Source organism: Gymnoscopelus microlampas (genome assembly GCF_963454915.1).
Source record: "Gymnoscopelus microlampas genome assembly, chromosome: 16".
Classification (NCBI taxonomy): Eukaryota; Metazoa; Chordata; class Actinopteri; order Myctophiformes; family Myctophidae; genus Gymnoscopelus; species Gymnoscopelus microlampas.
Window position 1 is genome coordinate 46,453,368 of NC_139953.1, and position 16,318 is coordinate 46,469,685.

Below are 16,318 nucleotides of genomic sequence, written 5' to 3' on the forward strand. Positions count from 1 at the left end.
CTATTGAACAATACGGAAGATACGGGTACTTCTGATGGCCCGTACATAATTATAACATCCGTGGCCATGGTGTAAGCACTTTATATTTGAAATCTGAACGTTTATGTAGATGAACGGACCGTAAATAGAGAAAGTGCAAACACCAGTTTGTAGTTCATCCATGACTGTCATGTTTCAGGTATAGCAGCCATAGACTACTATCTCCAAAGGCGAAATAGGCTAACGGTTATTATTACATAATGTCCCCTTGTGTTTCCTTCATGTTTAACAACTGTGACATGATGTCATTGACACTGCCTGCAATTAATTAATTAAAAAGAGTAACACTTTTTAATAATGTGATTAAACAACGATGATTTATACTTGGTGGCACGCCGAAAAAATCCGATCTATAAGCTCGCAATGGCAACGGGTCGCAGCGGCGCGACGTGTTGTGAACATAGAGTTAAAGGTTGTGAGGTTGTAGATCGTCTATTTCACGGTGCTGCTCGCTTCCTGCTATCAGCTGACAACACACCGCTAGTCCGCTATGTCATGTGACCCACTCTTCCTTCCCCCAAACACACACACACATACACTGCAATCAGCTACAATAGGTCTTATGATCCTCACGGGTACATTGTGTGGGTTTATAGCATAGAGGTATAGGTTTATAGTTGTTTTATAGTCTTTGACAGTGGGATCAGATGAGAATAAGTTCTCTGTGTGGAGCAGAGAGACCAGATCACTGATTATAACTGGACTGTAAGCAGATCATCTGGAAGTTCAGCAACACATCTGCACACAGCTGTAAAGGATCCACTGAGTGAGTATATGAGTGTAACGTTATTCATCCACTAGACTTTGACATTAAATTGATTATATTTAAGCTGCAACGCTGTTATGTTAGTAGATCCAGTAGCCCTGAAACATGACTGTCATGGATGAACTTCTACCTGGTTTTGGCTTTTTTTTTCATTTACAACCCGTACATCTACATAAACGTTCAGATTTCAAATATAAAGTGCTGACCCCACGGCCACGGATGTTACAAGTTAAAACGCCTGGGTCTGAGTACCCGTATCTTCCGTATTGTTCAATAAAAAGCATTTTAATCCGATCGGTGGCCATTTCCTCAAAATGTCCTTCATATGCTTTCAACGACGCGCCCTTATCGGTTGGGATGTGTATTGCACTCTGATACATTATAACTCTATGAGAAAATGACCACCGATCGGATTAAAATGTTTTTTTTTGTTGAACAATACGGAAGATACGGGTACTTAGACCCAAGCGTTTCAACTTGTTACATCCATGACCATGTGGTCGGCACTTTATATTTGAAATCTGAACGTTTATGTAGATGTACGGGTTGTAAATGGAGAAAGTACCAAAACCAGGTTGAAGTTGCTCCATGACGCTCGAGACAGACGAGCGTCGTGTGAAAGACGGCTATAGATCCAGATGTCACGTCGTAGCCTATGGAGATATTGGTGTAGGTAGATTATATCAATATATTTTTAAAAGTCAATGAGCTACTACAAAGTAAAATAAAGATAACATACTAGAAAGGGTAATAGATTGGTGGGCACTATAGGACATCTGGACACCTCCATGTGAAATTGGATATTTTGTCAAAAAATAAAAATAAAGGAAAGTAAAGTAGGCCTATAAATGATTAGAGCATGCTTAAACATTCGACAATTAAGGTCTAATATTTCTACAAATTGCTACAAAACCTGTATATCCAGTCATTTTGGGGCATAAACAAGGAGTTGAAGGATAACATTAAGTCTGATAATGATGTATCATGATTCATGTATACTTAATTACTAATTACTTATTATTATTATTATTATTATTATTATTATTATTATTATTATGATGTACCGTGCATGTTCACATCATGTATACTTTACATTACTTAAGACCATTTTTAAAATATTATAATTTTTTAACATTTTGGACAAAATAGGCAGTTTGACATGGAGGTGCCCAGATGTCCCTATAGTGTCCACATATCCTGTAAGCCTAGAAAGTACTGTTCCTGAACAAACAGTGTGGGCTCGCTAAGAATGTTGATAGTATTTAGTATTGATAGTGTTATACGGTAATAACATAACATAACATACTACTTAAATTCTAACACAATTGAGCTGTGTCTCTGAAGTGTTAATACAGTCTATCACCAGTGGATGTGAATAATACATCTATATTGTCAATTGACTTTATGTATGTAGTCTGTCTGTCCTAGAATCAGTGGTGGAACTTGGAAGAAGTACTGACATTTTTTACTTAAATAAAAGTAGCAACACCACAATGTGGAAATACTCTATTAAAAAAGTCCAGTAAATTGACTTGAGTAAAAGTACAAAAATATTGGTGTCAAAATACACTTAAAGTACCAAAAGTAATTTCACAAGTTCAATATGTATAAAAAAAACTTTTGAAAATAGCAGGTCTACAAACTCACAACGCGCCGCGAAAGCGACGCGTTGTGAGCTTGTAGACCTGCTATTTTCAAATAACCAAAGTACAGTATTATATAGGGTTGAAGTGGTTAATGTACATTTTATAATAATATTCAAAATCTTCAAGGTAACTAAGTATACAATTAATAGTCGTGGAGTAAAAGTACAATATTTGCCTCTGAGATGTAGTGTAGTTAATAGAAGTAAAAGTATTGACAATTGGAAATACTCAAGTAAAGTAAAAAATACCTCAACATTTTACCATTCAAGTACAGACAAGGCACTATGAAGCTAGATGACTCGCTTCATATCCATTTGAAAAGTTGTGACAGGAAACGTGTGTTAGTTAAATATGTCCACTTTTCCATGAGATTTACGCAGATTTCATTGCCTGTCTGTAGGCGTCATGACCGCATTGGCAGCACTAACTTGGACACACCTATGTGTGACTGGGACACACTAATTGACAGGTGTGATTAATTATTACTTCCATAGTGTACATCCTAGTTCATGTCCTAGAGTCAGTCAAAGCAGGAGCCACAATAATAATAAAAAAAAGAACAGTTACATCCCACAGCCCACCCCTGTCCTAGGGTCTCAGCAGAACACCCACCAAGTGTGGAGTTGATTGGAACAACGGTTCTTGATGCAAAGTACAGTCATACAGACAGACAGACAGACAGACAGACAGACAGACAGACAGACAGACAGACAGAGATTCCTGGAGTCTACTGATAGAAGTGTCAGATGACTGTTTGAGTCACTGGACAGGTTGGACTCGGCTGTCATGTGTCTTTGTCATAAGCATGCCTTTATATTGACTTACTGCTTTGAGGTAAGGCACACACAGTCAGGTGTGTAATGTGCACGCCATGCATACAGGTTGGTTTGTCTCCTTCTGTATGTCACTGTGGAAAACCAACTTTGTTTAGAAACTGACACATAGGTCCCTAAATGAAGTAGGTTTTCTGCAGTACTGCAAGGGTTGCTAAATATTATTTATACCTACCTAACTACAGTATTTTATGATGTCTCTTGTCTCTTCTTCTACTGTAGAAATGCGTGTGGCAGTAGTGTTTGTCACGCTGGCACTCTGTGCGGCCACCTTGGCCCTGGACAACGGGCTGATGAGGACCCCACCTATGGGCTGGTTGGCATGGGAACGGTTCCGCTGTGACATAGACTGTGAGAATGACCCCAAGAACTGCATTAGGTAAGACAAACAAATAACAGACATCATAACTTTAATAATAACTTTGCAATAGATAAAATAATAAATAGAAAAGATAAACGTGGACTTTATTTTCTTTAACCACTTAAGATCTGTTCAAAAGGTGTTGTTTTGACACGCCCAAAATAGGTTAAAATCAGGTTGAAACTGGGTAAATCGGCTGCATATAATTGCTGATACTGATGTCGTCACTAAAGTCAAATGATATCTTGGCCAGACAGATATATCAGTCAGGCTCTATCATGCAGCTGTGATTTCGTCGACTAAAACTATGACGAAAAAAAATTCGTCGACTACCACTGACAAAAACTAAATAAAAACTAAGCTATGATGACTAAAACTAAGAATATATATATTGACAATTTCGTCAACAAATAAAAGACTAAAATAGTGAGGTACTAGTGGAAAAGAGATCCAGTAGAACTAAAAAGCCAGTCATTTTATGTTTGGTTGCGCTCGGGTGTTAAATGGAATTTTATTCAAAAGACTATGATGACTAAAACTGAATCAAAATTTTGTCTTAAAATAATCCATGTGTGTGATTGTGTCCTTTTTCTCTGTGTCCAGTGAGAAGCTGTTCATGGACATGGCAGACAGGCTGTCAGAGGACGGCTGGAGGGAGCTGGGCTACGTGTACGTCAACATAGATGACTGCTGGTCCTCCATGCAGAGAGACGCACAGGGAAGACTGCAGGCTGACCCCAAGAGGTATCTACTGTCGCGCTGCGACACGTTGTGAGCTTATTATATCAGCTATTTTTCGATGCATGACACTGGCACGCAACTAAGTATGAATCATTTTTTACTCTAATATCCAACCCCTAACCTCTAAATGTCTGATCCTGATCCTTCCTAAAACCAACCTGAATCTTTTCCTAATTGTAAACGTATCTCTAAACATCTTTTTTAACCATAAAACAACAATTATTCTTGTAAGCACCAGGAAAATGGTCCTCACATCTATTTCTCAAATTCTTCTATACTTGTGGGGACATTTGGTCCTCACAAGTGTAGTAATACACACACACACACACACACACACACACACACACACACACACACACACACACACACACACACACACACACACACACACACACACACACACACACACACACACACACACACACACACACACACACACACACACACACACACACACACCTTCTTGCTTCAGCACAAAAACAAGCTGCCAGCGTCTATAGTTCATATAAGTCAATAAAAGCATTATGAAAGGTGATGGTCACATGACAGTCAGATGACCTGCAGAGCAAACTGATAAGATGGCCAGATTAAGCGGTTATATACCGTCAATCTTTTTTATATTGTAAATGTATCATTTAAACCACGTTTGTACAGAACATATACTGTATAATGTAATAAAAGTTATGGCTGATTTATACGTGGTTGAGTGCGGTGTCACGTACCAAAAATAGCAGATCAACAGAACAAGCACACGGTGCGATTTGTTGTGAGCTTGTAGATTTTCTATGTGCAAAACTACATTTAACTTAGGCTTTTACTGCTCTGTGATTCCTCTGTGCCAGGTTCCCGGGTGGCATAGCCAAGCTGGCGCGCTACATGCACGACCGCGGTCTGAAGCTGGGCATCTACGGGGACATGGGCACGCACACGTGCGGGGGCTACCCTGGCACCACGCTGGACACCATCACGCTGGACGCCCAGACCTTCGCCGACTGGGAGGTGGACATGCTGAAGTTCGACGGCTGCTATTCAAACGCCACGGAGCAGGCGCAGGGTGAGGACCAGTGTTGATTTCGTCGACTAAAACTATGACGAAAAATGTTGGTCGACGACCTTTTTTCACTGACGAAAACTAAATAAAAACTAAGCTGTGATGATTAAAACTAAGACTAAATATATTGACAATTTCTTCAACAAATAAAAGCTAGACTAACATGTTAGTGAGGGACTAGTGGAGAAGAGATCCAACAGAAGTAAAAGACAAGTCATTTTATGTTTGGTTGTGCTCAGGTGTTGCACTCTGAAAATAGCAGATCTACAAGCTCACAACGCATCTAAAACATGACTAAAACTAAATAGAATTTTATTCAAAAGACTATGACTAAAACTAAATCAAAATTTGCTGTCAAAATCAACACTGGTGAGGACGAGCTCGTTCACTTTCTGAAACTGTAACGTTCACACGCGACGTAAAAAAAAAACGCTCCCGCGATGGTGTTTTACACACATTATAAAACATACATTAACCACTTTAGCCCTATTTTATACCTAGGCTATTTGAAAATAGCAGATCTACAAGCTCACAACGCGTCACATCACGACGCGTTGTGAGCTTGTAGATCTGCTATTTTCAAATATGTTAGTACTTTTACTTTTGGTACTTTAAGTATATTTTGATGCCAATACTTTTGTACTTTTACTCGAGTCAATTTTGAACGCTAGAAAATAGCGCTACTGAACGAGAACGTGAACGAATCATGTGAACGAATCATTGCCGTGAACGTGAACGAAATCGTTCGTTCACTGAAATGAACCTTTTTTCCCACCACTAGTTGAGACTGAGGGGTTGTTTGAAGAGGCTGGACAGGCGGGGTTGAGACTGAGGGGTTGTTTGAAGAGGCTGGACAGGCGGGGTTGAGACTGAGGGGTTGTTTGAAGAGGCTGGACAGGCGGGGTTGAGACTGAGGGGTTGTTTGAAGAGGCTGGACAGGCGGGGTTGAGACTGAGGGGTTGTTTGAAGAGGCTGGACAGGCGGGGTTGAGACTGAGGGGTCGTTTGAAGAGGCTGGACAGGCGGGGTTGAGACTGAGGGGTCGTTTGAAGAGGCTGGACAGGCGGGGTTGAGACTGAGGGGTTGTTTGAAGAGGGTGGACAGGCGGGGTTGAGACTGAGGGGTTGTTTGAAGAGGGTGGACAGGCGGGGTTGAGACTGAGGGGTTGTTTGGGAAGGTTGTGTTTAGAAATGGGAACAGGAGGCACAAAGCAGTCCAACAGGATATGGAAGACCACTGCAGTGAGCTCATGTCATGATGTCAGCGTTCTCTCTGATAGGTTACCCCAGCATGTCAAAGGCTCTCAACGCTACCGGCCGCCCCATTGGCTACTCCTGCAGCTGGCCCGCCTACCAGGGTGGACTGCCACCCAAGGTGAGCAGAATATAACTTTACATTTACTATATTAACTAACCTGCGTGTGTCTCCTTTCTCGCTGTATCATGAATGGCAGATTGAGACTTAAACCCTACACTTGGTTGTAGATCTGCTCTTTTTGGCAAATGAATAGGGATTCATGTGGTTAGTCCCCGAGTCATGTCTTCTAGGCCAGTGGTCCTCAAACTTTTTTAATTTCAAGGACCCCCGGTATGGTACCCATTAGGCCTCGGACCCCCATAACTCTGAGTGTGTACAAATGGAACCAAATGGACCCGTAACGGGTCCATTTGGTTCCATTTGTACACTCTCAGAGTTACAGACCCATAAAGGTCCATTTGGTTCTTAACTATCAATCATATAGCTGGGGACCTCCTGGAACCCCCCCTCGAGGATCCCAGGGGGTCCCCGGACCCCACTTTGAGCACCACTGTGATAGGCCAATACTTGGGCAGAGTTATTATGCTTATTCAGCTTTCAGCATGATCACAGATGTTTAAAAAGACAGGTGCCATTCAAAACACTGAATGATTTTGCTGATTACAATTATAAAACTAATTTAAAAAATGCAATTGCCTATCTAAAAATCTAATAACCTACAACACAAATCTAAAATCCACTATCATTTAAAAGTCCACACATATATGGATGATCAGTCATTCATACAGTATGATGGTCTGTTCTATCAGTCATTCATATACAGTATGATGGTCTGTTGTTTCAGTTATTCATACAGTATGATGGTCTGTTCTGTCAGTCATTCATACAGTATGATGGTCTGTTCTGTCAGTCATTCATACAGTATGATGGTCTGTTGTATCAGTCATTCATACAGTATGATGGTCTGCTGTTTCAGGTGAACTACACGGAGCTGGGACAGATCTGCAACCTGTGGCGTAACTATGGCGACATCGAGGACTCGTGGGGCAGCGTTCTGAGCATCGCCGATTGGTTCTTTGAAAACCAGGACGTCCTGGCACCTGCCGCCGGACCTGGACGCTGGAATGACCCAGATATGGTACTGTACTGTAAGGGCAGTATTTTGTGGGGCCCCCAGATAATTAGCTTAATATGCAACATTGTTTTCTCACTCAACAGTAAACAAACCAACATACAGTATAAGTGTGTACAGGGTATCTGCACAAGTTTTTAATACCAAATTGGCCATGTATTACGTAAAAAAGACACAAACATTGGGAAAATAGCCGATCTACAAGCTCACAACGCAGTGCGAGGCATTGTGAGCTTGTAGTTCGGCTATTTTCAAAATGCGTATCTGTGGAGCAGAGTCAAACTAAATGTAATGCCTCAACTCCTACAATTCCAAGAGCTTGTCAGGGTGGGGGGTCCCCAGTTCAAATATGATTATTTTGGGGGGGTCACGGCCTGAAAAGTTTGGGAACCTATTGCCTACTTGCTGTAGGCCACATTTACATCTGCCTACTAGCTACTGATCTATTTAGCTTTCTGCTCAACAACTGCTTATGAATGACCCCTGAGAGAGGGTCACTTACCTGAGAGTAAGTAACAATTTCTAGACCGTATGTGAGCTTTGGACATTTGGAAACACAGTCCAAGGTAGAGCACATACATCCAAACATTTAACAGGTACTGGATGAAAACACGTACGTGAACAGACACTCACCCTCATTTATCAACGCAGCGTATAAACCGGCGTATATTTTTCCATATATTCGGCCGTACACCAACGTCGAAGTCACATTTATCAACGCATCCTACACAGCTGATCCGAGCTTACACTTGGTCCCAGCGTTGATAAATGTCACGGCTGAAACGAGCGTCATTTAAATAACACGCCCTTAAAATATTCTCAAAACGCCCCGATTTTACGACATGAAGACGAACCAGAATACGACCAAAGACATGAAAAGCCAATAAGAAACAGTCGCCCGCTCGCCCCCCCCCCCCCCCCCCCGGCCTCGCCACACACGCACACGCTTCTCTCTCTCGCTCTCTCTTGCTCTCTCGCTCTCTCTCCCAGTCTATCTCAAACACACACACACACACACACACACACACACACACGCGCCCGCCCAACTTTGTCTTTCATGTCCGTGTCCGTAGCGTAGCGGTACATGAGACTCGGGCGGAATGCAGTGATTCCGTGTCGCCACGTTAATATTGGAGCGTCGGGTTTATATCCTTAACCCAGTCAGGTTGTGCAGCCTACATAACTCTCTATGACATAACTCCATAACATAGGACAAGCCACTGTAAGTTTGTGAAAAGGTGGCCGCCGGCGCAAAAGCGCTCGTATATTTTTGAAAATAGCAGATCTACAAGCTCACAACGCGTCGCGATGCAACGCTGGCTTGTGAGCTTGTATATCTGCTATTTGCAATACAGACAGATCTACAATCTTATCTGAATGACTGTTAAAGCAGTTTGTTTAAATTACTTTATAAAATAATATATTTTCACAGTGATTATTTATTAGTGTAGACATACACATTTAGGACTAGGAGTGGATTATGTGTCCAGATGCTTGTCAGACAGTCAGACAATGGTGCTCCGCAGGTCTAGAATGGAACAAACGGGTGCAGCCAACGTCAACAACTGGTCTCGACCAGACGTGAGATCTCAGCGTACCGTAGGTTAAAGCCCACGTCAGGATTTATTGATAAATGCCGAAAATTGCGGTGATTACGCCGTACGCTCATTATTCGGGCTGCACCACGTTGATAAATGAGGGCCATTGTGCTGAAGCTCCCAAGAATCAACTTTAATAGGACAAAGAAGGACAACGTTTCAGCCCGTCTTAAAAGCTTCGGCACAGTGTGTGTGGACTGTTCTTTTTTCAGCTTTGGAGATTTGGACGGAGGCCTTCTAACTGACATAGACTTTGTTAAATCAATTAGATATTGGAGATTAGATTATCATATGTCTTCATCAGTCAGAGCAACCATTGTTAACAAGCATACAGGGTTCTGTAAATAGTCACATAAGTAAATAAAAACCAAAAACCAGTGTAGTGCTACAAACAAAGTACCTAGGACACCAGGTAAACATCAAACATTCCATCTCTAAACAACATGCTACCTAAATAATATTCTTAACATTTGTTGTCAATCATTGCTATTATTTATTAATGTCTATGTAGTAAATTACATACATAACATAATGTGAACATTTTATGGGTCACAAGTAAATATGCCTTTTTCTTTGTTTCATATGTATACTTTTTTTTAAAGATTAAAAAAAATATATATTTTCTTTTTTAGAAGTAGTGAAAATAGCAGATCTACAAGCTCTAGATCTGCTATTTTCACCAGTTTGGGTCCCATGGAGACATCACACATTTCTCTTTTGGGTCTTGAGCTAAAACGTTTGGGAACCACTGCTATAGGTTGTCGGGTGTAAACCTCAAATGTCCAAAACTGTTACTTTTCAGGATTCAAATTCAAAAGCATCAAAAGTAGCAGATCTACAAGCTCAAAACGTGCCGCTTCGCGCCGTGTTTCGAGCTTGTAAATCTGCTACTTTTACTACTTTTGTGTGATGCTGTAGTATGATCAAGAAGGGCATTAATTTAGGAAAAAAAACACAGAAAGTTTGAATATGGAGATAAGAGGTTTCTGCCCGACATCAACCATTGTAATTACATACACTTGATTCTAATCAGTTGACTGTCTCTTGTGTGCGTGTGTGTGTGTGTGTGTGTGTGTGTGTGTGTGTGTGTGTGTGTGTGTGTGTGTGTGTGTGTGTGTGTGTGTGTGTGTGTGTGTGTGTGTGTGTGTGTGTGTGTGTGTGTGTGTGTGTGTGTGTGTGTGTGTGTGTGTGTGTGTGTGTGTGTGTGTGTGTGTGTGTGCGTGCGTGTGTGTGTGTGTGTTCTGTACCTGTACTGTAAACCAGCTGGTCATCGGGGACTTTGGCCTGAGCATGGAGCAGTCCCGCTCTCAGATAGCCATGTGGGCCATCATGGCCGCTCCGCTCTTCATGTCCAACGACCTGCGCACCATCAGCAGCGGAGCCCGCTCCATCCTGCAGAACAAGATGGTCATCGGCATCAACCAGGACCCCACGGGCGTGCAGGGCAGACGCATCGTAAAGGTGACACACGTTTTTGGAACGTATTTCATGCCTTTTTATTTGAACCTGAAGGTTCAAATAAAGGTTGATTATCTATTTGATTGATTAGAAATTGATAATTCAAAATATGCTCCTCATTGACTTACATTGTACGGTAAAACAGCTCTCAAAGTCACTCTTTTAGCACATACATGAACCCAAACATGGCTGATTCAGACAATATAGAACGTTTTTCCACCAAAGAACGTCATGACGTCACCGTGGAACGATCTAGAAGCTCACAACAAAACATATTTGTGACGCGAGGGCTAATTCAAGAAGGTTAGAACAGAAGTGCCCCAACAGTTTCATTGTGGGCATGAGATCTATTTAGACACTGCCTTTTCAACTTATTATAGACCGCTAATTCAAATAATGCAAAGAGAATAAGTCAATCGTTTAATATGTATTGCAAACAATAACAAAAACATGATTTATGTTTAACATACTGATGATTGCACTTGACTTGATATTTGTTATATGGTAAATGGTTGAAATCTCAGTTCCTTAGTTAATTTATTTTTCTCAGTTCTCTGGTATGCTGAAATGTCTAGTCAAATGATTTGTGGGTTGTCCGCAAGTTCTCTATCTTCACCATCACTGTGCTGTCCTAGCTGATGAGACAAATAGAATACTGATGACATCTCTATGCAGTTACATGTATGGTACACAAATAATGTACATATGGCTGAGATTTCACTTCCTTCATTATTTTTCTCAGTTCTCCGTCTGCTGGAAAGGTCAAATGATTTGTGGTTTGTCAGAGCTATCACTTCCACTACATAGTTGTTGCAATGCATTTTCCCATCAAAAATGATGTGTTGTATACTATGTCTTTTGTCTCATGACGTCTGTTCCCAAACTCATTCAATTGATGTCTTGTCTCATTAGTTGTGGTTGAAAAATAGTAATAATCAGCAAAATGGCGCATAATTATGCGGCGGTAACGTTTTTTCAAAAAGGCCGCATCGCATCGCAGAATATGCGCTTCGCATCGCATATTTCGCAACTTTTCACATTTCGCATTTTTCGCAACTTTTCGCTTATCGCATATTTCCGCATATTTCGCAACTTTTCACATATTTAGCATTTTTCGCAACTTTTCGCATATCGCATATTTCGCATATTGCCGCATATTTCACAACTTCCAGCAATTTCACCGCATAAAATTGCAAAAAAAAAAACATATTTCATCGCAAAATCATGGATTTTAGCCCGCATAATCAAGAGTTTTAGCCCGCATAATAAACGATTTTTGTCCACGTTTTTCTGGAGGGTCTATATAATATGCTGCCAGGGTCAACCCTGTGTTAGGGTTGCCCCACTCATGTGTTGGGGTTCAAATTCAAACCAGAAAACCTCAGCATGGTTTGACGGTGGACGATATGAATGCATGTTTTTGTCTGGGTTTTCGAATTGCTCCGCAATGGACGAGCTAAACCCGTTTCCTGTTTGTCAAGTTACTGTAGTTAGTTTCAGGAGATGTGGTTTCCGTTAAGGTGAACAAGTATTCGATGTTGATGAGAAAGTCTTAGACCAGGGGTCTTCAACGTTTTCAGCCCAAGGACCCCCTAGCTGAGAGAGAGATGAAGCAGGGACCACCTCTTTATTGTATAAAATTGTGTTTCAAATTCTTATTTTTTCGTTTACATGGTCTGCTCTTTTTCCCTCTACACCTATACCTCTTTGCCAAAAATAGCAGATCTACAAGCTCACAACGCCTCGCAGTGCGAGGCGTTGTGAGCTTGTAGATCTGCTATTTTTGGCTAAAGTTCTCCTCAGAAAAGGGATGTTAGGGTTCAAGTGGTTATGGTAAAAAAAAAAATCATATCACACAAAGATTTGGCGGACCCCCTGTAGTAACTCTGAGGACCCCCAAGGGGTCCCGGACCCCTTGTTGAAGACCTCTATCTTAGACCATGCGTAGGTGGTATGATGTAAGGTATACCAGTATGGTGAGGTCATCCACACCTGATGCAATCATGTACGGGTACCAACACAACAAATGTTGGTACCCGTACATGACACAACCTGCAACATATTAATGATTATGTCATCCTGACACTTTACGAGTCACCAAAATCATTCAAATAAATGATTTAAAACAAAAAAAGGATTTTGAATATTTAGGATAGATATGTAGCCTACACATTATAACCAAAAATAATAACCACTTGCTCACTTTTTGCTGTCCTATTAGGAGAAGAGTGGCATCGAAGTGTTCTGGCGCCCGCTGTCTGCCAACGCCAGTGCCTTGGTGTTCTTCAGCAGACGTAGTGACATGCCGTATCGCTACCAGACAGATCTCAGGAAACTCAACTACAGCTCTGGAAGCTACAAGGTTTGCTTTGTTTTGTTTCTAGTGATTCAAATGTACACACTACATTTGTACACTCTCGGAGTTAAATTAACATTAAAATAGTTGAGAATCACTGCTAGAGCCGTAATAAATCTTCTCTCATGGGGGTCCCTGGCATATCTTTTGTAATGGGGGTCCGTGGGCTAAATAAGTGTCAATTTGGGGGTCCTTGACATGGAAAAGTTTGAGAACCACTGAGCTAGAAGACTTGTCTAGATCCAGTTGTAAATTACTCTTTTATGGTGGTTTTGAAGGAGGGTAGGGAGTCACACTTTTTGATGGCTGTTGGTAGAGCATTCCACATTTTGGTGGCATAATAGTAGAATGAATTCATCCCCAAGTTTGTGCCGAATCTGGGGGGAATGAGATCGGTGACAATAAAGACGATTCTGATTCTGAGGTATATAGGGTTTAAGTTGTTAAAACAAGTGTAGGATTTCAGCTTTAATAACGTTGTCTTTCTGTTTTTCTCTCCTGTGGTCCACTTGCTCTCTGTGTGTGTGTGTGTGTGTGTGTGTGTGTGTGTGTGTGTGTGTGTGTGTGTGTGTGTGTGTGTGTGTGTGTGTGTGTGTGTGTGTGTGTGTGTGTGTGTGTGCGTGCGTGCGTGTGCGTGTGCGTGTGCGTGCGCGCGCATGTTTTCAGGTCCACGACGTGTTCAGTGGCAAGACCGACCAGCTGAAAGACTCCACCCCCTTCGTGGTGTCAGTCAACCCCTCGGGCGTGGTCATGTGGTACGTCTCCGCCCCCGCCGCCGCCAAACCCCGCCTCCACCAGCAGCTCGACGCCGGCGGTAAGCTCCGCGGGCCCGCCTACTATCGCCACGACAACGACCTGCCTCCCACCTTCCTCTGACCGGCGTCCACAGGGCCACGCCTACCGTAATTATGACATCACTTCCTCGATATTGTTGAACCACTCGATACGAATCATGCCCCCCCCCTCCCCCTCCCCCCAGACTGCAGTGGAGAGGAAATGACACTTTTGCCAAGTCAATGGCACATTAACCCTTTAAGACCTGGAACGCATCTGTGTCACTTTTTCATTTGAGCTTAAAAGCTACATTTTACACTTTGGCTATTCAAAAATAGCAGATCTACAAGCTCATAGCGCGGCGGCTTGTAGATCTGCTATTTTTGACAAATCTTAATTTTCTAGCAAATCTTGAGATTTGAGTTACAAAAGCGAACATTTGTAACTCAAATCTTTGCTTCTGGGGGATTCAACAGTTTTTTGAAAAAACTTATGTCGCCATAATATCAGTGGTTCTTTTTTCCATGTCAAGGACCCCCAAAATGACATGTGTTTGGCCACGGACCCCCATCTAAAAATATATGTTCCAGGGACTCCCGGAAGCAAAGATTTGAGTTCAAAATGTTCACTTTAAAACAATATGTATTAAAAGATTTGCACACACTTTCACGATTTTTCAAAAATAGCAGATCTACAAGCTCGTAGCGCGGCACTCGGTGCTACGAGCTTGTAGATCTGCTATTTTTGAATAGCCAAAAGTGTAAAATAATGCTTTTTAGCTCAAATCAAGAAGTGACACAGATGCGTCTCCAGGTCGTAAAGAATGAACAGGGTGACCATGTGACTCTGTTGAAGAAGGGAATTAATGCCACTATACCAGCTGAATAGCACTGCTTCATCATGTACACAGTCTATTAGTAATGGTTTCAACACAAACTCAGGGACAGACACTGTGGGAAGGACCTCATCTCTCTCTCTAATAAAAAATGTTTTATCTCTGGGGTCCCAATCTACACTGTAAAATCCTCAGTGTTTATTCAAACTCTGAGAGTGTACCAATAGAACCAAATGGACCCGTAAGGGACCATAGTTCCATTGGTACACTCTCAGAGTCACTTGGCCCAGGTTCTCTTCAACGAGTGGCATTGCGAATATGCCTTGTGAGTTTATACATCTGCTACCCTCACGATTTTTGAAAGTCCTGGGACTTTTTGAGAGAAATTCTCCTCGACTATGACTATGACAACCCCAAATTAGGGACCCGGGTTCAAAGTGAATCAGAATACGCAAAAATAAGCGATCAATATTTACTTCTTCAACAATCGACTATTTTATTGGTGATTATTCTATCGATTAGTTTTTCTATTCACCGAATAATCAAAATGCGTGTTTCTTTGATGCATATTTTGCTTTATTTTTTATACTGAGCACCTTCCTTGAGGCACCAGGCTATCCTGTTCCTTAGACTGAAATGAAGCCAGATATGAATTAGCAGGGGTTAGCATGATGCTAACATGATCAATGTTTACATTTCTGTTCAGATGTATTTTATGTGAAGGGCTTTTTACATTTTTTGTTTTTTCGTGGATCTGTTTTTGGTCCTGTGTTTTTAAACTATACTGCTTAATGTTTTCAAGGAATGAATGTCAAGGTTTTCTTTTCTCTTTTTATAACACATTTTAATCTATGAATTAGTTTCTTGTAATTAAAGAACAGATTCCCAAGACACAGTGAATGGTTGGTTCATCTCTCTCATCCCAGTGAGTGTTGAGTAGGACCTCAAGGAGGCCCAACAACAGATCAACTCAAGGGTTTCATTAACAAGGTTTATCCAAAACTAGGCACGCAGACAATGAACTATGATTCTCTAGAAACAGGGCAGGTCAAAACATGACCAGGAATTCCACCCAATGTTTTTCTTACCTTTTATAGGATGTTATGATATCCTAGGATGAATGGTACAGTAGAAACTCCATCCCGGGTCTGCCCTGCCGCAGCTTAAAAATCCACGCCTATAGAGTACAGAAGTCCTGACGTCACTCGTCCATCCCCTGGTTCGTAAAGTCATTTCTCTATGGAGAATAACATTGGGTCATCTTAGAATTGTCTCATATAAGAATTGTGGTCCAAAAATAAACAAACTGTCTCGGCGATATTGTCAGGGAGGAGGCTCTGTATCGTTTATGATAGTCAGTCACTCATATTTGATACAGCCTGTTTCTGGCGAAAATTTAACTAATTCGGCGGAAGTATTTCGTATTTCGTAGTTTTCTCACCGTCAGTTGATGCTTCATATCCATACGAGTC

At 41.5% G+C, this 16,318-nt stretch overlaps 1 protein-coding gene across 2 annotated transcripts in view; it reads left to right on the forward strand.

The window, feature by feature from the left end:
• Positions 1-561: 561 nt before the first annotated feature.
• LOC311063697 (alpha-N-acetylgalactosaminidase-like) overlaps positions 562-16,318 on the forward strand; it is a 102,173-nt gene continuing 86,416 nt past the window's right edge. The window contains exons 1-9 of one of the 2 annotated variants that reach the window (XR_014602633.1): positions 562-805; positions 3,507-3,663; positions 4,249-4,389; positions 5,229-5,440; positions 6,716-6,810; positions 7,670-7,831; positions 10,687-10,884; positions 13,103-13,243; positions 13,904-14,934. Coding sequence is in view for 1 of the 2 variants with exons in the window: in XM_084083242.1 (XP_083939368.1) it covers positions 3,509-3,663; positions 4,249-4,389; positions 5,229-5,440; positions 6,716-6,810; positions 7,670-7,831; positions 10,687-10,884; positions 13,103-13,243; positions 13,904-14,113 (1,314 nt within the window). In the remaining variant the exon portion in view is untranslated. Of the gene's footprint in view, positions 806-3,506; positions 3,664-4,248; positions 4,390-5,228; positions 5,441-6,715; positions 6,811-7,669; positions 7,832-10,686; positions 10,885-13,102; positions 13,244-13,903; positions 15,738-16,318 lie in introns of those variants that run through there. The other variant, XM_084083242.1, reaches the window with a different exon arrangement.